Source organism: Mastacembelus armatus, chromosome 14, assembly GCF_900324485.2.
Source record: "Mastacembelus armatus chromosome 14, fMasArm1.2, whole genome shotgun sequence".
Classification (NCBI taxonomy): Eukaryota; Metazoa; Chordata; class Actinopteri; order Synbranchiformes; family Mastacembelidae; genus Mastacembelus; species Mastacembelus armatus.
Genome location: NC_046646.1, coordinates 21,699,173 through 21,722,709, shown reverse-complemented (window position 1 = coordinate 21,722,709; position 23,537 = coordinate 21,699,173). Strand labels below are relative to the sequence as shown.

The 23,537-nt window shown below is 40.5% G+C and overlaps 1 protein-coding gene across 4 annotated transcripts in view; it reads right to left on the bottom strand.

Moving 5' to 3' along the window:
* Positions 1-23,537, bottom strand: part of rapgef6 (Rap guanine nucleotide exchange factor (GEF) 6) — a 117,338-nt gene that overhangs the window by 29,384 nt on the left and 64,417 nt on the right. For all 4 annotated transcript variants that reach the window (XM_026328026.2, XM_026328027.2, XM_026328024.2 and 1 more), the window contains 8 exons: positions 14,060-14,191; positions 8,332-8,512; positions 6,672-6,808; positions 4,712-4,870; positions 3,572-3,724; positions 2,262-2,426; positions 1,214-1,321; positions 642-845 (listed from right to left, as the gene is read on the bottom strand). In XM_026328026.2, coding sequence (XP_026183811.1) covers positions 642-845; positions 1,214-1,321; positions 2,262-2,426; positions 3,572-3,724; positions 4,712-4,870; positions 6,672-6,808; positions 8,332-8,512; positions 14,060-14,191 — 1,239 coding nt within the window. The remainder of the gene's footprint in view (positions 1-641; positions 846-1,213; positions 1,322-2,261; positions 2,427-3,571; positions 3,725-4,711; positions 4,871-6,671; positions 6,809-8,331; positions 8,513-14,059; positions 14,192-23,537) is intronic.

The window sequence follows — 23,537 nt, the reverse complement described above, 5'->3', positions numbered from 1 at the left end:
AGTGCATGTGGATTAAAAGCACAATGTACACTCTTCATGTACTCACATGTGCATCTAGTAAACCATGCTGTCACATCTTATCCAGCTGCTAAGAATAAGAGTGCTGACCACAAGCCCAGTGAAATCACAATACTATAAACCTGAAACCTCAGCGGTCAAAGAGCTGCACTCCTAACTCACACTGGACATCTCACATGAGCAAACATCTTTCTGGACGAATACTGTTCTAAACATTTCCTATTTTTCCACTGTATCCAGTAATTTAGTTGAATCATGTCTATATGCTGTCATGTAAAATGTTTAATTATGTAGTTGTTTGCAGTAAACTCCACATTCATCCGAGAAGTGTCACGGGTGTCATTATAACCGTCTAATTAGGGACTGACTTCCACCCAGAGATGCACATAAATGTTATAAACTACTGGCTAGCTCAGTAGGATGCAGCAACACTCTACTTCCTGGATTAGAATAAGGTACCACTGCCATTCACAGTGGACTATAAACACCCCCTTGACATGTTATGGCTTCTACATTGTCTCATTGTTTACTACCACAGGTACTGTAACAGAGGAGCCTGCATGAATTGAAAAAAGCATCATATCATGAAGTATACCACATAACGTTCCATTTCATCCTCTCACCTGATCTCCCCGTTTGAGTCCAGCCTCTGCAGCCTTGCTCCCTTCCTCCACCGACTCCACGAAGATGCCGAATCCTCTCTCGCTGCCGCCCTGCACGCTGAAATAGAGCGGAGACTCCCTGGACGCCTTCTGCAGGGTGATCTGTCTCCACTTAGCCTTGGCTGCACACGCTATGTTCAGCAGCCGCAAATGGCCCTTCATTTTCTGACGGGGACAGGAAAACCATTTAAATTAGCTTTGGATGTGCCTTGTAGTTCTGGATGGAAAAACAACTTGCAAATGTAATTGTGGTAAATGTTAAAAGCTGATTTGAAATCAGCTTTGCTTTTATACAAGCACATAAATGATAAGTGAATAATTGTTCGATTTGAGAAACTAGTTTCACAAGACATGCTGGAGGTTTGTTACTGGGGAATTTCTGCTGTCTTGTAATTTAAAGTAGTGTTAATAGAGTAATAAGCTTTAACTGGAGTAGAGGAGACAACAGAGCAAATACTCACTGAACAAAGTAGAATAAAATGTGATAACATTTGATAAAATGTGATAACATTAAACATCTAGAAACATCTTACTGTAGTTTCTAGATGTTTCTCAAAGTCCTCCAAGAAGTGAGTCATAGCTGGGTCACCTTCAAAATCATTGAAGTGGTTGTTGACCCATAGCAGCACTATTCTCGTTACCTGTAAGACACAGTTCCAGTTTTATTCGGCTCAGACACAACAATTACCCTTATGTTCACAGAGTTCCTGTAATGAATTTACTTTCACTCATCGGTTCCTTAAGCACGTTGAGTACTTTGGAGAAATTGTTGCTTCACAAGTTATTTTTAAAAACACTGCAGGACAAGGACCTGGAATTATAGTAATTATAGATCTCTGTGTCTTCATTTTCTAAAACAATTCTGTAGTAGCTAGATAAGCACGTTAACCACAGCAGAGAGGCTACAGTAAATAATGACTATATGCAAAGCTGTAGAGGAAATGTTTAACCACTAGTTAATGGCTTAATTCTGTCTTATTGGTCAATGTGGCGACACATCAGCACACAGCATCAATCAGTGTCTACTTTCCACTCTCTCTTTGGTTTCTCACACCATCATCTCTCCTCTCTTTCCACATTTGTTACTTTCTCTGCATTCAATCTATACAGGATTAGATCTTGTTTAACAGAGCTGAAGAATATAAGCCTGAACGACAACCACACAAGGAATATTGACAGTACAAGACTAAGCAGTTATGAACAATGGGAGTGTCAGGCATGAACAAATCGCTGCTGGGCTCAGGAACTGTTGAGCTGGCTGAATTTGTATTGATCAGCATATAAGCATCACATTGCATTAATTTCTACCAACATGGTTATAGATATAAAACATCAACAACAGTGCAGAAAAGAGTATAAATATTATTTAAACCTTGTAAAGTTAAAATAGAAACACCTTAACTTTACTGTCCCGGTCAAACAATCTTGCTGATATGGACACACAAACAAAATTGCATATTCATAATTTCATTGACACTCCCATTGTCCTACGGCAACATGTGCTAGCCTAGGTCTTCCTTTAACCATCACAACTTAATATCCAGCACACACACACACACGCACACGCACATATGCACATACCGTGTCCCGAAGACTGTCCACCTGGAACCACTCCAGCAGTTTCTTGCCGACCTCCATGGGATTTGACAGGAAGGTCCTGTAGGTCAGCAGGAAGTCTTCAATGTAGGTAGGGTCCACCACAGACGGTTCCTCCACCAGATGCATGATCAGACGCTCTGGGGTTCCCTGGGGTGAAAAATAAACACACGCATACGGACACAAAGAGAAAAACATATGGTAAACACTCATGAATGCACATATAGACATGAAGTGACACAAGGGCAAATATAATCTATAGAGACATTCACACACAAAAGCCTCACACACACACACACACACACACACACTGAAGCGAGCAAGCAAAAGATCACATGCACACATCAATTTGAATTTAATTATGTCAACATTAATCATAAATGTGACAAGGGCTATAAAAACTGTAAAGATGCAGCTATTGAACTGAACTCATTCACCCATCAATAAAACAGACTTACAGCACGCGCACACACACACACACACACACACACACACACACACACACGTACGTGCACAGAAAGAAAACAGCTCTACTACAAAATCACATGTTTTTGTTGTTATCATTGCTGTGAATTTCTTTAAGAGTGAATACATGTGAAGTCTGGGACCACATTGTTTCTGTGTCTGCTGTATTTTTAATTCCTCAGTAACAGATACACAAAGTCCAGGGCACATTAACTCTTCCCTACATGTTTTCATCATGTTTGTTTATCATACCAGAGCAGAGGCTTCTGGGGGAAAGATTCATCTGACAGGGAACAGAAACTAGAAAGTCATCCACTTTTGTCTGACACAAAAAGAACAAAGTCAAAAACAGAAGCGGAAATGCTAACACTTGTGAATTGACTCATCTCCACTGGATGTGTTTTGGAGCCTTTCTTGGAGCAGCAGCCAAGAGAATCATTCAGGCCCATTATCCGATCAATACTTGGCTGCTTCAGAGGCTCGGTGCAAAGGATCAAAAGGCCTTGGAGTGCACTGAGATGTAGTGTACAAGAAAACGCTCGGGCAAACACTAATAGCGATAACAGCCCCTCCATAAAATCAACTAAAAAACCGAGCAGCTGCATTGATGTTTTTGCAAGATACTTCAGGAGAGGACATTGTCGATTCATAATGAGGTGGTACTCAAATCATTCCAAGGCATTTCAGTGTATGCAGAACACAGTAAGAAGGTAGCTATTAGTCATGTTTAAGGTGAGATTAAACATGTACAGCTCAGTGGCATGCAGCTTAACGTTAACTCTGGACTTTAAACCTTCCTTAAAATCTAACAACACTTTAAAGTCACTAACCTTGATGACGATGTGCCCCTTCCTGGTTCCGCTGCGATCGAGTTCTCGGTGCTCCTTCACCATCACAATCTCCCCCTCCTCCTCCACCTTGTGCGTGTTCTTTTCCACATGGTTGAGGATACGCCAGTAGTCTTCCTGGGCGATGCAGACGAACTGGTCGAGGACGACATGGGGACAGCGGGTGAACTTGTAGTAGAGCACAATACTGCTATGCACCACAGATGGGTACTCAGACAATAACAAAGAATAAGCATGAGTGTGGGCAGAGAGAGGCATGGAACAGATGGATGGATGAAGGGAGGAAGATCCAACAACACAATTTCTCCCACTAACTAAATTTGATTAAATAAGGTTCAGTATAAATATCCATGGAAATCCAAAATCCTCTCAACTTGCCATTCTTTGCTACAGTTTGACACTGGAGCCCAATAACTTCCAGTTATATCACAATGAAAACAAAGTAACGAGACATGACTCTTCGCTACTCTACAGCACTCTACTAGCTGCCTCAACTAAATCATCACTTTCTGCATTTGGCTCGCTAAGCTGTACCTCTGCAACTTCCTGTGTGTCTGACGACAGGAAATGATCAGTAGCCTGGAGGAACTAGGCAGTGTGGACACAGAGGCTATAATAACAAGCGCATGTTAGGTTTCTTTTACATTTGTGAACTGAATAACGTTACATCCCAGTCTTTATGCTGTGCAGGAAACTAATGGTGCTACTGTGAAAAGAAAGTTAAACATGATCATATATATAATTCAAATGTGTTATTTTGTTGGGGCTGCAAACCTCTGCTCCATGGCCAAAATAAAAATAGAAAACAAGAGCTTGTGATTCTTGTTCTGTGATGGAAACTCTGCATATTAAGGTCCAGCAGACTAAGACTAAAAAGAAAACACACTGTTCTAGCTGCACTGTGACACACACTGAAGTGGGCCAAATCTTAGTGCAAGAAAAGATGTTCTTTTTTAAGAAAACCACATCAGTCACCAAATACAGCACAACAACAACATGCTGTGACGCTCCCTTCGTTAACATATATATATATTTAAGCTGTAAAAACACACTGACTTCTTGTAGCATACAGTTCAACAACTACTGAGCGCTTTCGTCTCTGACTTGATCAGTCTCCTTTACCTGGCAGTCGTCCCCTTTGGTGCGAACTTCTCCGTGCATGTACTGTTTGTGGAGTGAGGGTGAGATCCCGAAACTGTTGCCCATACAAAGAGTCTCCGCTCTTCCCTCTGGGTGGCTGATCTCCACTGCCCCATTCAGAATAACATACCAGAGGTCCAGCTGCAGACGTGCACACCATCAAAATCATTAAACTTCTGGTCTGTGGGGTCTATTACTACTAATGCTGGCTTGTGTCTCTCATTAAGGCTCTTTTCCACAGCTAAATCAATATAATATACATTCATGACATCTTTGTGTGCTTAACACCATGTATTGTTGAAACTACTCTTGTGGCTGTATTTTACTAAGTGACTGTTAGTGTATTGTGAGCTTAGTGTGCATTCTGTGAGTTATGATGGTGAAGCACTCTAGTCTCTAGTGGTGGCTTTTGAAAAGGAGGCAGGCAGTAATAAGCCATTCATCCCGAGTGCCCTGCGTTCCCTCCACAACTACAACTGTTATTTCCTCCTCATTGCCTTTTCATTCCCTTGTTTCTCACCCAGCAAATTTCCAATTCTCTCAGTGACTCAATTCTCTCACTGTCAGTTTCTCTTTCTCCCAGTGAGTCTAATTTCACAGCAATAATAAAATGGCAATAAGCAGGACGAGGAAACATAATCAACCAATATATTGTCCATTAAGTTGTCAAGAGGATATTTTCATGAAATTTGCATAAATATAACTTCTATATAAGTTAGTTTATATTAGTACACAGTATATGTTATGAATTTAAACCATGTATCTTTACAAAGGCCTGGTAAGAAGGTAAACTATTATAAACTAGATTATATTCTTTAAATTAAAGAAACATCCCTCTCAAGGCCCCTCGTTGGTTCCTTCCTCTCCATTTCTCTGTTTTTACTTGTTAGTCCTTCTTAGACTTTTTATTTTCCTCTCCCTTTCTCATCCACTCAGCAGACCTGTATTCACTTCTGAGTGGAGCCAAACGCATCTCTTTGACCTTCAAAACAATAGTGAAGGAAACCTGCCCACTATCGAACACAGACAGTATGGACCACATAATCACATGCAATGCACACTGTCTGTTCAGGGCCAGTTGCTGCAAACGTGTGTGTGTTCGTATGGTTTTGTCCTGCTAATGTGGACTCCCATCCTCCTGAGTTTGGCGGCTGGCAGTTCACTGCCATTTATCACCCTGTCAGGTCCAATGCTGCTGTGTGTAACCCAACAGCCATGACAGAGTGCCGTTTCTCAGGCATGTAACTTAATTAATTAGCTGTGTTGCAGCTCAAGTGATTGACAGGACTCTTACTCTGCAGTGACTTTGCACATACCAGTTTCTGTATATGAATTAGCTCTCAACAGAACTGAAGCTAGTGAGGACGTGTGTGTCAACATGTGTGTGCTCGTTTATCCTGTTGTGTGCATTTTTGTGTTGCTTCTATATCTTTTCTTTGTTTTCTGTACATTAGCATGAACACAGATGTGAGCCTGTTATACCCACTCGGTGCTTGTGTGTGTTATTTACAGGGTATCATCAGCATTTTATATGATAATGAAAGATTTATTGAACATTTTCTAAATGTATATATTGACAGAAAAATGACCCAGTTAAGAATCAGCAAGCCAACAGAATCACATCTTGTTTGTGTATGAACAAAAATAAACAGTAATTTAAATTTTAAGGAAATTCAGTGTAATTGTCTTACTGAAACTAATATAATAAAAAACAAAGAATATTCTGCATATCATAATTACCCTCCCTGATACTGATTAATTCAAGTGGAACATGCATAAAAGAAGTCATGAACAAAAAATATTTAATCACAGCATAAGAAATATCACAGATTCAGAACATAAATTTTAAAACTCTTCCAGTCTCAGGCTCTTTTACTGGAACTGTTACACACTGTTGTTCTGTTTATACATTTCTGTGTGTGCGTTATTAGATCAATCATACCTCTTGTCTGTTGTGCAATATGACTGTTCCGGCCTGCTCCACCACCTCAAACACCATGACGCTACACAGGTCCCTCCGCACCGACATGGTCATGTTGGCGAAGGCAGGCAGCTGGTGCATGAACTCCAGCAGTTGCTCTATTTGGCACAAGAAGAGAGAAGGGAAAGAAGAAAACACATTTTCAGGAGAAGAAAGAAATGTAAGTACTTGTGAAACATGAAAGAGCATGTACGACGTGTGCAGGTAAAACAATCATTGATTTTTTTTTCTCCCCACTGACAAGCAGCAGCATTGTTGAAGCAAACGATGGACTTTTAAATGGTCCCTTCTGCAAGCAAACGTTACTCACACCACCGGGGCTACTGTCAATTCAAATAGAAAAAAAATAAATAAATATATATATATATATATATATATAAATGGTTAAGAATTGTAGTGTTTATTAGCATTTTCATCACATTCATTCATCTATTGTATATTTATCAAGCAACCCATAAATGAAGAAACCTCAAAAATCACTGCAACCATCATTATGACATAAAGAATGGAAATTCTAAAAAAATACAGCAAAACAAATACATACTAACTAAATAAACGAAATACATAAAAGAACAAATAAAAGGATTATATATCTCAGGCTATTTCTTAGCCAAGGACCATCAGCTTTAAAGCCAACTGAGAAACCTTCACATCCCGGTCACTCCCTGCTGATCCTCTCTCCACCTCCGCTGCATGGTGATTGCGCGGTGATTGAGAACAGAGTGACGTAACTCCAACCTGCGAACCAAGCAGCCTGGCTTTGCAGCTTCATTTCATTTCACTGCTGTTATCGTCTCATACATTTCCTCTCGTCAACCCTGTTTCTTCCACTTCTTGCCCTTGGTCTCAAACTGTCACCATATTTTAAGTAATTCTTACTGTTTTAGTTAAAAGTACCAGATGGTGGTGTGTGTTGGAAAGTTCACATCCAATTTAGCAATCCAATTTTTCCACTCCACTTTACTATCCTCAAAACTATCTCACAACTCCCAGGTTATATGGGTCCATGTGGGTTCTGGCCCCCAGTCCCAGAACCATTGGGAAAAACCATTGACACCTCTCTAGAGTCTCTAGATAGCAAACACATCTGGTAAAGTAAAAAAGAAGAAAACTGCATTTATTTTTTATAAAACTTTCTTATATTATTTCAGTCTGGGCAGCTAGGGTTAGACGCCTTCCCCTAAACTCCCCACCAGTCTTTCCTCTGAATGAGCTGAGAGTGTAACGGGTCAGTGGGGAAGGCCAGCTCCCAGCGGGTACGCAGCAGGACGGGCCTTTACTACTTCTCTCAGCTCTCTGATGTGGTCACCTTCTCTTCCAGGACCCCACTGGGTCCTACTAATGAGGTTGCTTCTCTGATTGCCTGCTTGAAAATAGACACTGGAAGGCCACTGGTGTATAGGAACCATATTAAGGGGTCTTTTTGTGAGAGATGCATGCCTTTTCCCTAGTGTTTTCTTACCAAATGATAGATGTGTCTGTGAGGGCGCTGTCTCATGAACACTGAGACCAAAACAGCAACCTCAAATATGCTAAAGGAAGAATGTGACATGCATATACAGTAATATTCCCCTTTTCATCTGACAGAAAACGATTGATAGCAGCAGGGTGTAAGACTGACCGATGTCGTCGTCATTGCGGTCGGCCGGGTCTTTTTCTAGACACTCTCGGACCAGATCTCGACCCAGAAGAGTGTCCGAAGCTCTTTCCAGGTCCTCATCTTCCTCCTCTTCTTCCTCGCTGTCCACTGCTGCCTCTGGAAGTCCTGACAGGTCGACATCTCCCAGCTCACTCTCTGTGGCCTGGAGCAAAGACAATGAAAAGACAGCACTGTGATAAGTAACAGCAGCAGGAAGAAAGGAAGAAGAAAACTCAATGTACAAAATTATTTAGCTTTTTATGTGTTATCTATAAAAATGACTTCTTATGAATTATTATAAAATAATTTTACATTGGATTTCATTTGCCTGAAGCCTTTACTTGCTTAACTCCAATGACTATGTGAATTTTCAGTTCCCACAATTATGTGACCTAGAAATGAATAATGGAAGAGTAATGTGTACCGTGACGAGGTGGTTTGCAGGCCTGGCATTACTGTAAGTTTTTCACTGTGGTATCTAGTTCATGCAAGACAATTATGTGACCTGATAGTGATTTGCTTCAAAGTCTGATAAATATTAAAGTGTTTAACATGATGATATAACACAGGTATAACAAATATGCAAGGCTAGAAAAAGCAGGACAAATGAGTCCTACTGAAAATTGTGTAAAAGCAATTTTGAGTAAAAGCAACTGAATTCAAAGTGATGCTCTTGACCCACCAAATATTTCCTATTGTTTCTGAAAACTAGTGTGTCAGTGAGGAATCAAGAGTTAAAGCCCTTATAGTATACAGGCTTAGGGAAGAATGTCTTAAAGGGAGTAACATCATATTTTAAAAAAATACTTTAAGCTGTCAAATCCCCTTTGCAAGTTTACAGCTCTATTCATTTCTCTCTTTTATATTTCAGGGTTTTTCAGTGCATCATCCACTGAAGAACAACCTTGGAACGAGCAGCTGCATCTGTGACCCTGAGCGATAAACCCCGACATCAAATCCCAGACTAGAAAATAGAGGCGAACAGCCAAATATTTAAATCCAGCAGTAATAATTCATATTTCACCATATTTCCCCTGTGCAGGGCAGACAGCTGGCTGGCAGAGAATTCTTCTAAAGGGGCATAGGGGTTTTCAGGTCAGTTGGGAACTGAACCATCAACCTAGAGGTGAAAAGAGGAGCTCTCCAGTGGCAATGGCTGCCTCGTAGGCCATCTGTCAGCTCTTTCAGGTAGGCCAGGAAACAATAAGAAAATATAGCAAATGTTCTCTCCTCTGGCAAAACTGAGCTCAGGTTTTACCTGTTTCAAATGAACTCATATTTTTTTAGTTAACCTACTGAATTGATTTGTGTTAAGAAGCCAAGCAGACACATCTGTTATCCATAGTGTTATTATATTAGAGGGAAAAGGAAATAAAGCAAATGAAACACTGAGTTATGTATTTGCACTATATATTCCTAACTTATGCATGAACACAGACATCATGTGCTGTTGGCTAAAGCTCAACCAGCAGTGTGTGGCCATGCAGAGAATGACACCAGTATTTACTCTCCACTCACTGGGACATTAGCCACCAAATGTTTTTCTAGTGGTAAATGAAAAAATGACTGGAGCAGATGTAGATTAGGATAAATTAGCTGCTGTAGTTGGTAGGAAAATAGTTGATTTCATGGCCTACACATTACAAGAACCTAACCACCAATGCAATGGAGCTCTCAGGTTCTTCGTGGATTTTGTACCTGACAATCCATCCCAGTTCAGGTGCAGGTCCACTCTTGTTTTCATGAATTAGATTGGACAAGCTATTTATATGACTTTTAAAATACACCAGCTGTTCAGCTCTGTCCTGCTCTGAAGCAGATACATTTAATTTGGCCTAGGAGATAACAGACTAACCACGACAAGACAGATGCTCTCCATTCCAAAATGAAATGTAAAATCTGATTTTATTTTCTTTGCCAACATCTTTCTCTTCCTCGTCACACCGATGATAAATGACTAACATAATATATGACAACGAACAACCTGCAATGAACTGAACGAACTGGACTCTTCTGTCTTGATACTGCAGACCCAAATGCAGCAGAAAGGCAAATCAGATACAGGGATAAATATTCCTGATTTATTACCAACCCAGAAGATGTTTCTGTGAGTTGTTCTGCAGTAACACATGTAAAGGTTCTACATAAAACTACAGTTTTCTTTTGCTTCAGCTCTGATTGATCGACTCCAAAATGTATCTCACATCTTCAGTGAACCACCAGTGTGCAGAGCAAGACAAAGGTCAACGGTACGGTGGTTTATTTTATAGGGACAATAAGACGAGAAAACATTATACTGTCAAATAAAGGCTGTCATGGAAGAAATCTCTTTCAGTGCTGCTGAAAGCCCATTCATTCAGCGTGCAGGATGTGCCCTTTCAGGCCAAAGAGCCACTGCATTTAGCTGTGCTGAGAGGAAAAAGGAGGGAGTGATATACAGAGGCTCAGAGTATATGGCAGCCAAGAGATGAAAGAAAGGAAGAAAAAGCAATGGACAGAATGCATTTGATGTAGGAGGGATATAGAATAGAAGAAGACAGCTGACTGACAGAATAACGTAAGAGGAAAAGGGCAGAAAAGGCTTGTGAGAACACAAAGAGACAGAAAGGTTTGAAAAACAGTCAAGGGAGCAACTATGAGTTAAGTCTGGTTAAGAGGAACGGGAAGAAAAGCCCAACAAAAACAGTCTGATGCATGACAGCTGAGGACTAAAGGGTCAGCGCTTTAAGACAGCTGTAAACAAACACAGAGCCGGGTCAGCAACAAGCTGATGGGACCAGACTGGTGTGATAAATATCTAATCTCAGAATGAAGAGATCAGGTCTCTGTGTTAAACGTCTGGCCCAGGTTGACCTGTCTTACATCAGTCTGCAAACAGGCTGAGGTGGGACGACAGATTGTGGCAGGTAGTGCGATGGGCAGGAGGTAAGGAAGATAAAACATCTGAATGACGTCAAAGCACAGGTGACTATGAAATTCTGCTGAGAATAACTAATGGATTCCATAATTTATCAGGCTCTTTGCATTATTACTATCAAGCTATTTGGTTTATTTTATTCCTAGTCCCTTATCACAGATCTAACTGAATCACTGCCCCCTGAGACGTGGGGATACTTTAGGATTTTTAAGACCTAAAGACCCTAAATAGTCAAATGCATTTTTCCTAAAGGGACCACATTGAGGCTTTCTGTAGCCCATGTTTGGGCTGATGCAAAAATGTTACCCTCAAAAAGCTTAACTGTGGAAGGAGGGAATGGACATTTATACAAATAGTCACTGAAAATGATTTATCCCTGCTGACTGACCACTGCAGCAGAGGAAATTACACCTGAAAATTAATGGCTGGAGAAAGCAGGAGTATATGTTGTGGTGTTGTTTTATTGGACACACAGAGGAGGAGAAAAAGAGAGGTCACATCGAGGCAGAGAGATAAAACCTACATTACATTTTTATTTCACTTTTCAGTGCACCTTATTCTGCACTGTGCTCAATAACATTATTAATATCGGTAAAAAAAAATGTTAAGCTGAAAAACTACAGAAAATGTTTGTGCTCCTGGCTGTAATTACGGTAACATATGTATTAGTAATATATATCTATATATATATATAGATATGGACTCCAAACACAAATCTGTTCATTAGTTTTGTTGACCATCAATGGCCGTTGATCAGACCAGTTCACTAACTAAGAAGCTCATTTGTTTGTAGCTACCAGACTTCACCCAGTCTATTGACGAAGGCTAACAAGCTGCTGTCAAAAGAAACATCCCCACCATCTTAAAGCAACACACGCAGCATATGACATGGAGGCTGCAGAGACGTACAGCAAACGACATTATTCCATTAAAGTGTAAAAACAGTCAAGGCTGGAAAGTTATATTAAAAAGTTCTTAGATTTATTACAGCTTTCTGTGTGAAGAGGGAAGATTAGGGAAACTGAGGGATTAAAGTGATAAGATCACAGCATTATCATTTACCCTTTTATGGATTATTGATTCCCCCTGCATTTAAACACCCTATACTCGAGAGAGGTTTTAATTCCAAAGTGCAGTGAGCTACTGGATGGTCAGAAATGCCACATAAAGATGAAAGTGATACAATAGGAGAGTAAAATATAAGTTCTTCTTTTAGCAGCAATACTTTCAACTTGCATTTAATATGTTTCATTTTCTCCAATAAGCTTGGTCACTGCAATAAAAGCAAACACAGAAAAGTAACTGTAAGGAGAACAGGAGTTTAAAGCACAGCACTAAGAAAGCAGATTTAAAATGAATGAATTTAAATGAAAAGAAGAGCAGTCCAGTGTTTCGAGTGCTTCTATTAAATGAGGGTGTGTTTGCCTTGATTCAGGTAATGTTTGTTGATATATATGATGATGCCAAAAACCGAAGGACTGGGAGGAAATGGGAGATTTCCCATTGTAATTATTCCCTTAGTTTCCCATGCTCAGGGATTCCAGACATTCCTCTTTATCCATCCATCCATTATCTGTACCCCCTCAGTCCTTAACCAGGGTCCCAGGGATCTGCTGGAGCCTATCCCAGCTCTCTTTGGGTGAAAGGCAGGGGTCCACCCTGGACAGGTCCCCAGTCCATCACAGGGCCACATAGAGACAAACAACCTCACACACTCACACTCACTCCTATGGGCAATTTAGAGTCACCAATCAACCTGACATACATGTTTTTGGACTGTGGGAGGAAACCAGAGTACCTGGAGAAAACCCACACAAGCACAGGGAGAACATGCAGACTCCACACAGAAAGGAGCCACGACCTTCTTGCTGCCAGGCAACGGTGCTAACCACTCATCCACCATGCTGCCTCATTCCTGTTTAGTAAAACCTAAATTGAGCATTACAACATCAACTATACACTGTACAAGCTGTACCCTGGATGCCCACTGAAGCCACACCTGCAAAATGATCATTGCTGCACTGATGCTTGTGATTCAGCTTCTATAACCTGTAGCACAGGTAGACAGAGCCTGAAAGGTTAGGTTCATTTCCTGCATGTGACCTTTCCTCCGCAGCAGGAAGTACAGAGGGAGACAGATCATCAGGATGCAAAACTGATGCACAATAAGTAGCTGGATACCATGGAGGGAAAATTACAGCGAGGGAGGGTAGTGAGCTGACAGATAAGTTGCAGTTAGATAGACAGAATTGGAACAAATCAAGCTGAGAGAAGCTAGCATCAGTAAAACACTTTTGCCAGAGACCAGATGGTGTCACAGTGTGGTTGTAGAAGGGCAACAGCAGACAGAGGTTTGTCATTGGATTGGACGGGTTTCATTATTTTTGTGTCATGTAATAATGGAGCCTGGGAGGAGCAAAACTTCAAGTTTAATTCATCAAAAGTTTTATTTCTTTTGAGAAATTCCCGATAAACACAGGAGGATAATCTGAAAGATCAGAGATGAAGAACCTTCCTAAAACCTGGATTCTCTATATTTTATACCAAGTTGAATCATGTTGAACTGAATGCCAGTTATTTTAAATAAGCAGCACATGCAATGGCAAAGTCTGTGAGTGAAGGAAAAACTATTCACACTTTTGACAGTAAACTAACATTTCATAGAGCTGAAGCTTTTGACATTTTGTTCCTCACCTTAAATTGTTCATAGATTTTTTTACTGAAGGGACTGACAGCTGTTTAGAAACAAGGTTAAAAAAAAAAAAAAACTAAAAAAACAAATGAGGATCTCACCTGGTAAATATCTGACAGGCTGCTACTTCCTGAGTCGCTGGCGATGCTGCATCCTGATTGGCTGGGAGGCATGTGCATCACCTGCTGATGGGCGTGGTCTGTAAGGTGCATCTTACTGAGGTCAGCAGGAAGCTGTTCAGACAGACAAAAGAAGAGAAAGAAAAAGGATATGAGTTAAACAGGGAAACATAAACACACACATACATCAGCGAGAAAGCCAAAGCTGGTTTGGCACTATCTGACATGCTATACTCCAAGAAAATTAACATGAAGAGGATGGCGCTAAAGACACTTGAGATGGCAGTAAATTATGATCCAAGTCTGGAGGATGATATGATTTCTGGTAGTGCCCAGCGGGCAACAAAACACTAAAACAGTAAATCCTTGCAGTTTTTATTTATGCAGACATCTTACAATGTCAGCTATGTGTGCACCCTGTATACACACATACAAACACACCACACAATGAGGGCACTCAAATCCATTCAGAAGCAAAGACAGAAAAATATTCACGCTAACCCAAACAGATGCTCTCCCCTGCCATTTTAACAATGCAAGATGCAAAAACGTTAAAAAAGCCTCAAACAATAAATTCCTTAAACACAGGAGTCCACAGTGATCGGTTTGTTTACTTCAAGATGAGAGGACAGTTTGCACAAATCAAAATAGGAGCACTGATATATAAAAAAAAAAAAAATCCATTTGTTTCCATTATGTTCCAAATTGCTTAGAGTTCAATCTCAACCTCCTCGAATTCAGGATCAGACAAAGTAGTCAAGCATTCGAGCTGCTTCTAAAACCCTGAGGTGCTAAGTACTGCAGCACTGGAGTTTTAACTGTGCGAGAGGACAACTAGTACCTTTCTACTGAGACCGTTAAAATGACCTTTACACAGTGTCACACAACTTTCCAGCAAATATTCAACCTAGAATTATTTTTGAAATATTTTACTGCCATTAAATATACTGTAGATTCATTTATTTCAATGTATTCCCTTCTATATGTTTTATCTAGTTTCTGTTTTAATAATTGCTAATAATTCCAACAAGACTAGGTAACATTTTGTGAAAAATTTGCATGTACCTGCTGCTTGAGCCAGGCTAGCTTTTAGCTGTGTGCTGCTAAGAAGTGACTATTGTACTCTGTCGCAACGATGCTGCCATACAAACATACAAGAGAAGCCCCAAATACACGACAGTAGATCTCAGTAGAAACAACGTTACATAAGTCACAAAATCCTTCCCTTAACCTGCAATAAAGAAAGCTCCAAATAAAACAGTATAAGCCTGACATGGTCTTATTAAAGCAGAGGTTAGTGTAAGTCACTGTTGCCTCCTGGAAGACTCAGAAATGCTGTAATGAGAGATTCAGAAGCTCTGCAAAGCTGGACACACATCTCAGTCAGTCAACATAACAAGACGCTTTTATCATCTGTATATATGGTCAGTTCCAGGATTTAATCCCAAATGTATCAACAATGTAGATTCAGTATTATCCTTCTAGTATTTTCCACTACTGTACTGTGGTGTAGAGAGGAATGGTACACCCAAGAAGGGCAGATGAGGACGTAAGGATCCCTAAAAGAGGTATTTCTACAAAGGTTCTCCAACAGAACTTGAGACTGGCTGAGTAGTTGACGTATTTCCTGTAAAACAAGTCTCTGTTGACTTGATCATCACTTCATTTCTATTTCCTCTGCCTGTGGACAAATGCCCTTAGAGCCCCGAGCCCCTTCTGTTATAGACGAAAGCCAAACCTCTAATTCCCAAATCTTACCAGTTTGGACTGGGGCAGTGTCAGAGTGAAAGAAGGCGTCCTCCTGCGACGCCAAGCAAATCTACAGCACACCTCCTCCATCGCCACATCAAACAACGCTGGCCGTTCAAACGCACATATAAGCACTCACCTGAGCAATTACACCAACACTTGATATGCAAAGACGCACCAAGCCTAACTGAAGCTTGGAAACTAGCTGAGACTGAGGAACCATGGTGCCAACATGCAATATTAAAGACATCAAGTCTGGGGATGCTGCCCCCTAAGTCCTCTCTTCTAATTGGCCAGTTGTACTGTATGACCCCATTAGCACTTAACCCCCCCAGGTTCCCTAAATCCACAGGGAAATACAGTAGTGAAGGGTGGAGACACACTCCGTGCCTTTATTTTGTTCAGGTTATATGTGGTTATTTAAGGAATAGGAAGATGAGCCACTGCTGCAGTGTGGAAGATGCTAATAGAATAAACAAATCAAATCCTGATGTAATATATAGTGCACTATATTTACTGATTCCCATTGTTTTAGTGCATTGAAGTGTGAAACTGTATGTAGTATATACTGCAGTACAAAAAAAGCAAGGTGCAGCTACTCATTATAGTTTACACTGACTGACTAGGAGATCCTTTAGCATTGTTTGCATCAGTCTCTACACATGAGACACATACACTTTATACATGAAAAATCTGAAAATGCTTCACTCTAAAAAATTAAGTACACATCTATAAAAATTTAAACATTAATGCATCTGCTTCCTTGTTTCTCCATCACACACACATCTCTATTTTAATGCAGTATTCCACTGAAATATTAATACGCTGTAGGTTGCTGTGTGTCACTCGCATATTACAGTGATAACAGTGCTATTAGTAACACTTAAACTGTAAGACTGATTTCAAAGTGCACTACTGTAACATCCACATTAGTTTTAAGTCATGATTGATATATTTTAGTCCATTCTCCACTCTCATCCCTGATATTTTCTGTTGTTCACGACAGTTTGTTGTGTTTCTGTGTGAATAAGGAAGGATGGGAAAAGCAAAGGGGAAGACAGAGAGTGATTGCTAATTTTATCACAGGTAAATACTTATTGATTTGTGTGATGGAGCAGTTATAAGCCAGTGATGATGGAGCTGCCACCTGACATCTTGCATTTTTTACATTCACCAGAATCCACATGGACACAGAAACTGATGAGTAAAATTTCTGAAGAACCAAATGGGATGGTGAAAGGACAACAACATGTTTCATTCTGATTCTTCTTTGTTAGAAAAACCTGGATGCAAGAACGTACGTGATCGAGTTACAGGATTTCATTTTTTTTAGTTTGTGTTGAGAAAAAGACTTTGGGGTTAATAATTAGGTTAGAGATGAGATGTTACTCACAAATCATAAAAGATGGTGTATGTCAGGAGTTTTTGAGGTGCCAGGGAATAAAATATGACAAGGATAGACAAAAGGAGCTCATGTGAGAAGGGGGGAGTGAATAATTGTGGCAGTCTTGTGGCTCCTATTCACACCACAGACTTAATCATGCTCTAATCCGCCTCTTTCACTCTCCCAGCAGGCCAAGCAAAGGGGGGTGGGGAGGGTGAGGGTGTTGGTGGGAAGTGGGTGAGGGGGTCTCCCATTCTCCTCATGCATTAAGGATGAGAGTTAGGAGATTAAATATAAATGTTCAGCTGTACAGTCCTATCATGTCAAAGAGCGGGCACAATCAGGCAGGCTGTAAATGTTGCATCACAGTTAAAAAGAAAGACCAAGCTTTCACAACACCGGAGTCTGATTAACCAAGAGACATGAACCTACCATTTCATAACAAGTTGGACAAAATTAAGGTGATAAGACTGAAAGCAGCAGTCAAAGATCAAAATGTCAAAACATCAAAATAATTGGCTAATGTCATGAACAATAGAACAATACTACACAATTCCCTATGACATGAGTTAGATGGATTATCTTTATGAAGGCATTTTAAATGATGTGTATCATAAAATCACCCACAGAGACAATATAATGGCAGAATAATGGTCGAGGGAGACCAGTCAGCCTAAAGGAACATACTTAATCTGATATTTTGTGTACTTTCAGCTGAATATACCTAAAACTGTCCAACACCATATAGTTCATAGCAGTTTACCAGCCAAACAATGACCCTTCCCTCTATCAGGAAGAAAAAAAAAAAACACAACATTTAACATTCAAATGGCCACTCTGCATTTTTTAGCCAACATTATGGCTACATTTGTCTGTCCATAGACATACTCAAGTCCCTAAAAGCAAAACAAACCAGTCAAAACATATTAGGGTGATATCTTCTTTTTCCTACTACTATAAAAACTCTGTTTCACTTACAGGATCCAATTTTAACAATGAGATTAACCAGCTTTAGGCCTGAGTGCTCCGCTTCACCTATTTCCTCAGTGATAAAATGGTCTATAAAGTCCAGACTGGCAGTTTGGCTACAAAGACATGAGACCGGGTTTCCCAAAGGCATGTTAGTGGTGGGATAATCTTGCTGCATTGTGGGTCATTGCGTACAGGGATATTTTGGTGGCCAAATGGTTTCGCAAAACCTTGAAGATGTTTAATGGATGAGGCCTGGTTGGTTAGCGATGCCAGAAGGAGCCACATCATTAAAACACAAGAAGAGAGAGGTAGAGGGTGTGTCAGTGCTGAATATATCAGAATTAAAGCTTTGAAGAATGAAATTTAAGTTCATAGTTTTCATAGGGTTAGTGTAGGAACCTGCTTATAGAATTAAGATGATAGACTGACACAGGTGGAACATGACAAAAATAAGAATATGCATTAAAATGTGTACACAAAATGAGACAATACATTAGGATGAATAATAAAGAGGACAAATGGCTTAGCTAAGTAATTAAAGAAAATGTGATGAGGCTGATGAATCTTGATGAGGATGATAATTAAAGTGGGTTCAACACACAATGACACAGTGTTTGTGATTAAATGAATACATAAAGACAACAAAGCTGTTTTTGCAAAGAGAAAACTAAATGGTATCTCATTTTTCAGCGTCTCTAGAAAGCTTTGTTTTCACTAAGTTGTATGCACAGCAACACAAACAGGAAAGTAGAATTTACTACATTCATGAGTCCCATTGTTCACACAGCCAAAGAAACACCAAAACCATGCTGCAGATGAAAGACAGCACCTAGCTCTGCTGCACCACTGATCACTGAATCTAAATACACGACAATGTGGGCAATCTCAACTCAGAACATACAAAAAGCAATAAACAACAGTCTGGTATAACTATCAGAGATTATGATGGTGATGAAAAGCTAGAACTGACCAATGCTGGGAATCCAGGATCATTATTCGCACCCCACAAAAAAATCTGACATGAATGCGGTCGGCCTGTAGATGTCAGCGGTGACAATGACATGTCCTGAGCAGCAACACAACTATCTCACAAAAAGTAATTTCTGATGGTCATATTTTATTTTCATATCTGGCTGTTGAATCTTACCCACGGTGACTCACAACTGCTGCAACAACAACGCAAGTGCCACTTTCTAGACTCCTGTCATCAACATAAACATTGTGGCAAATGTAAATGATTAAGCACCAAAGTTCTACAGCAACAACATTTCAAACAGAAACATTAGGAAAAAGGTGTGAATTACAAGGTAAAGTCTTTAAAAGGCTTTTCCACTATGAATTTATTGCATAAATATACATGCAGAAAAGAAGGTTTAGCTCTTAACATAAGTCTTCACTCATGACATCTGTCCCCTTTTGCTGAGTTAGCTCTAAATGGCAGGTTGTAACACCAGAAACCGCAGACAGCAACTGTTCAGCTCTGCACTGAGTATCAATGCTGCCACTGTCTCACAGCATGCACCAGATACACCGTCTTTTCATGTCTCCATGTCTTCTGTTCATTTCTTTGTTTAATGTCTGAAACTGATTTCCGCTGGTTTTCTCGTTTCTCTGCAGCGTCTCTTTCTGACCCATCTCACCTCTTCACTTTAAATGTCTTGCTGATTAACACCGAATCCCGTCTCTTGCTTTGTTCTGCTGTTCACTTCTTATTATAGCCTCCACTCTCCAGTTTCCCTGTCACTGCTCAAATCTTGTTTCCTCACCTTCTCTTTGGCCTTCGCCACTTTCTGTGTTTTACAGATGTTATCTAGTTTTTACACACTACATCATCCTCTATGTCTGTGCCCAAATGGTTTCAAGAGAGCAAGAAGTAAAAGGACTGCAAGAAGCCTCATTGGACTAGTCAGGTGAGTACAATGGCTCTGCTGTCTGGAACAGAAAGATTTTGACGCTCCAGTTTTAGCCCTGCAGTGATGCGGAAATTTCTGATCAATCGTGGACAATGTTGGCTTGGTCTAATGTTGTAAGGGCGGGGACAAACATTCATGAGCATCACTCACACACACGCACACACACATGCATGCATACATACAAGTCACGCAGTTTTACACTAAAGAATGTCTACGGACGACACAAAATGATGGCAACCTACACACGGATTTATGTGAACTGCATGCCTTTGCTGGCTCTATTCAGTAAAACTTACACTGAGCTTATTGCAGACACTCAGCACACAGGCGGGCTCCACTCTTTTACTGGCAAGTCCACAGGCAGTTGGATTAAGACACAGTGCAGTGAGACAGATGGAGATGGGCAGAAAATACAGGGGCCTGAAGTGAATTTGAGCAAGAGAGGGAGAGAACTGACATGGAGAGCAAGTCAAAAGGAAAGTGTGTAAGAGGAGAGAGTCAGAAAGGGAGAGTGCAGCATATAATTGAGACTAGATTGAGTGTGTGTGCATGTGTGTGTGCAGAAGTAGCAGACGGCGAGGGAGAGCTTATAATACAGATAGGAGTCAGTCAGGGGTTGAGTGAGGATGAGGTGAAAGAGAGGGAACAGATGAAGATAAAATGTCTCATATATTCTTTTAAGAATCCAATTCTACCTTAGTACAGTGCATACTACCGCTGAAACATATCTCTGGCACCATGGCAGTGTGTGTGTGTGTGTGTGTGTGTGTGTGTGTGTGTGTGTGTGTGTGTGTGTGTGAGAGAGAGAGAGAGTCTGTACCAGCTGGGACAAGAGATGTAATGAATTGAAGTTGGAATTGGAGGTGACAACTGCAAAGGCAGACATGCCACAAAGGAAGGGAGGGAGAGGGTGGAGTTAGCAGGGGACCAGAGAGAAGACTTCATGTGCATACACACAATCAGTAAGTCAAATACAGGTATTTTCTCTCTCTCTCTCTCTCACACACACATACAATTTCCTTTGCTTTACACAGTGAGACTCCTTTTCTCTCTACACAGTCTTACTGTCAAACAGGTAGGCCTTGCAGCAAAAACCCCTGACCAGACATCAAACCACAGGTTGACGCCTCACAAAATATGTGCTACTGTTTCTTTATCGTTGCTTGTTAATCACTTCTTCTGCCTGCAAATGAAGATTAAACTGGGGAAAAGCGAATAAATGCTTGCATCCCACAAGAATAAACAGCCACCTCACTTGATCATGTATTGAGATAAAAAAGATCCAGTCTGTGAGTTTGACGTCAGTGTGGTGCAAACATCCTTGGATATTAAAGGGGCAATGCACTGATTTTACAGATGACTGAAAGGCTTTATCAGACAGCATAATGCAAAGTTTAGGACCCAGAGTGACGCCAATTAGGGGCTAACAGGATCTCAGGGTCTGTTGCATTTACCAAATGTCCCCAAACTTTATGGAGATGGAACACCACCAAAGTGTTCTTATATAAACAACACTAAGTTTCCAGAGAGAGAGTCAGCAAGCTATTATTTTTAGAGGTTCCTGTTTGTTTGTGTAGCAAGCAGCTCAATGCTGATTCTGTTACTACTGCAAAAACACTGAATTGTTTAACCTTGTAGAAATTATTTCCTAAACTACCCTTTCAGAAACATATGCTCAAAGATATTTGGGAGGAGAAAATGTGACTCTAATGTTGGAACCTTGAAACTACTAACACAAAGTTGGGAATCTGCCTAGCAACACGTAGCCTACAAATACGGGATTTCTGTGTGTGCACCCTGTAATTTGGCGGGCACCTTCTAAGGTGCAAGGTTGAGTCATTGCTTGGCAGGTTTTTAGCCTGGAGAGACACTGGCTGGCAAGCTACATCAGTGAGCAAACAGCCATTAGCTGGCAATTTCCACACTTCGCTGTGCCAGTATTGTGACAGACGGGATGCTGAATGGCACTGTCACCAGCACTGCCAAGGGCCTGTGACTTTTGCCCCGGTTGTCTGCAAGTGATGAAGCACAGAGAGATGCTGTGAGGGAAACACACAGGGAGAGGAATAAGAGAAAGATATGTGAGGGAGTAAAACAGAAATATAAGGGAAAGAGGAAAAAGAAAAGGGGAATATGTGCTGTGTTTCTTTGCTCTTATGTTAAATGAGTCATTCACAGATAAGTAGAAATAAACAGAGCTTAAGCCCCATACAATGGACTGTGTATGAGGATATATCTTTAAATTAATAAGAGTGGGACAAATTGACTATGAAGTCCTGAGTTAAGCCAAGATAATTAGACTTAGATAATAAGACTGGTAGTGAGTTCTAAGTAAAGTCCAACTAAACTTTGTGTTTTAAGGACTAAAGTCAAGTTGCTTTGTGTTTTTCTGTACACTGCCAAATGTAAATCGGCCTCCTTAACATGCAATATAAAGTCATAAAGTAAAAAGACTTGTGCGCTTTTGTTGAGTCCAGATCTTAGACAACCAAAATACTGGAAAAGACGTTGAGAGTTGGCTTGGTATTGTAATAATGACGCAAGACCAGAGATAATGATTTAGTAATCATAACAATAAATAATGTTCCCCACCACCCTCACTTCATCAGTATAAACACCACCAGTCTGGATTTTCTTGGTCAGTAATGGCTCTAACCTGCCCACATGCTCATTCATACCACAGAGTCTTTACCACTCATTCAGTTTTCTGGCGGCTTACACAGTGAAGGGCATAATTAGCACAGGCTGCACCCCTGCAGAGTCAAGTATTTTTCTCTGGAGGATTAACACTTTTACAAACAGGCTTCAGTGGAAATTCCTTCCATTTGGCATCTAGAGCTGGTGTGTGTGCATGGCACTAGGTAGCAGACTGCAGTTACTGCCAAAAAGAGTTGGATGTCTCTAAAAGGAAAATTCACCCCGTCACCGTCCGTCCGCCCTGCTCCTACATGCACTGCAACACATTGGCAAGGACATTTTCATGGTTAAAAAAAAAAAAGAGGCAGTGTGGGATTTAGTTTGTGCCAAAATGTTTTTTTAAGTCTACATTTTCTAATGGTCACTGAATTGCTGGACAAAGCAAACCCCACCCACCTTTTCCTATTTATTTTATGGTGATAGAAGCTTTTATAATCCCATTTCCAACAGAGGTCTGTAGAAACGTGTAATGTGAGTATGTAGCGTCTCTTACAGAGGGAACTTGATTCATGTTCAAAACCAACTTTTTTTTTTTTTTTTTTTTTTTTTGGTCTATGAGTGTATGTGACTGTGTTTGTGTATTACAGGAAGTTGACAGGCGTCTGTGACTGGGCCCCGAGGAAGGTGGGCCACGGCCAGGTCTGCCGGATACAGGAGAGAAGGCTAAACACTTGGCTTTAATATTGACACAAACACATGCTGGTGCAAACACACAAATGCACAAGCACCAATACACACCCTCCTG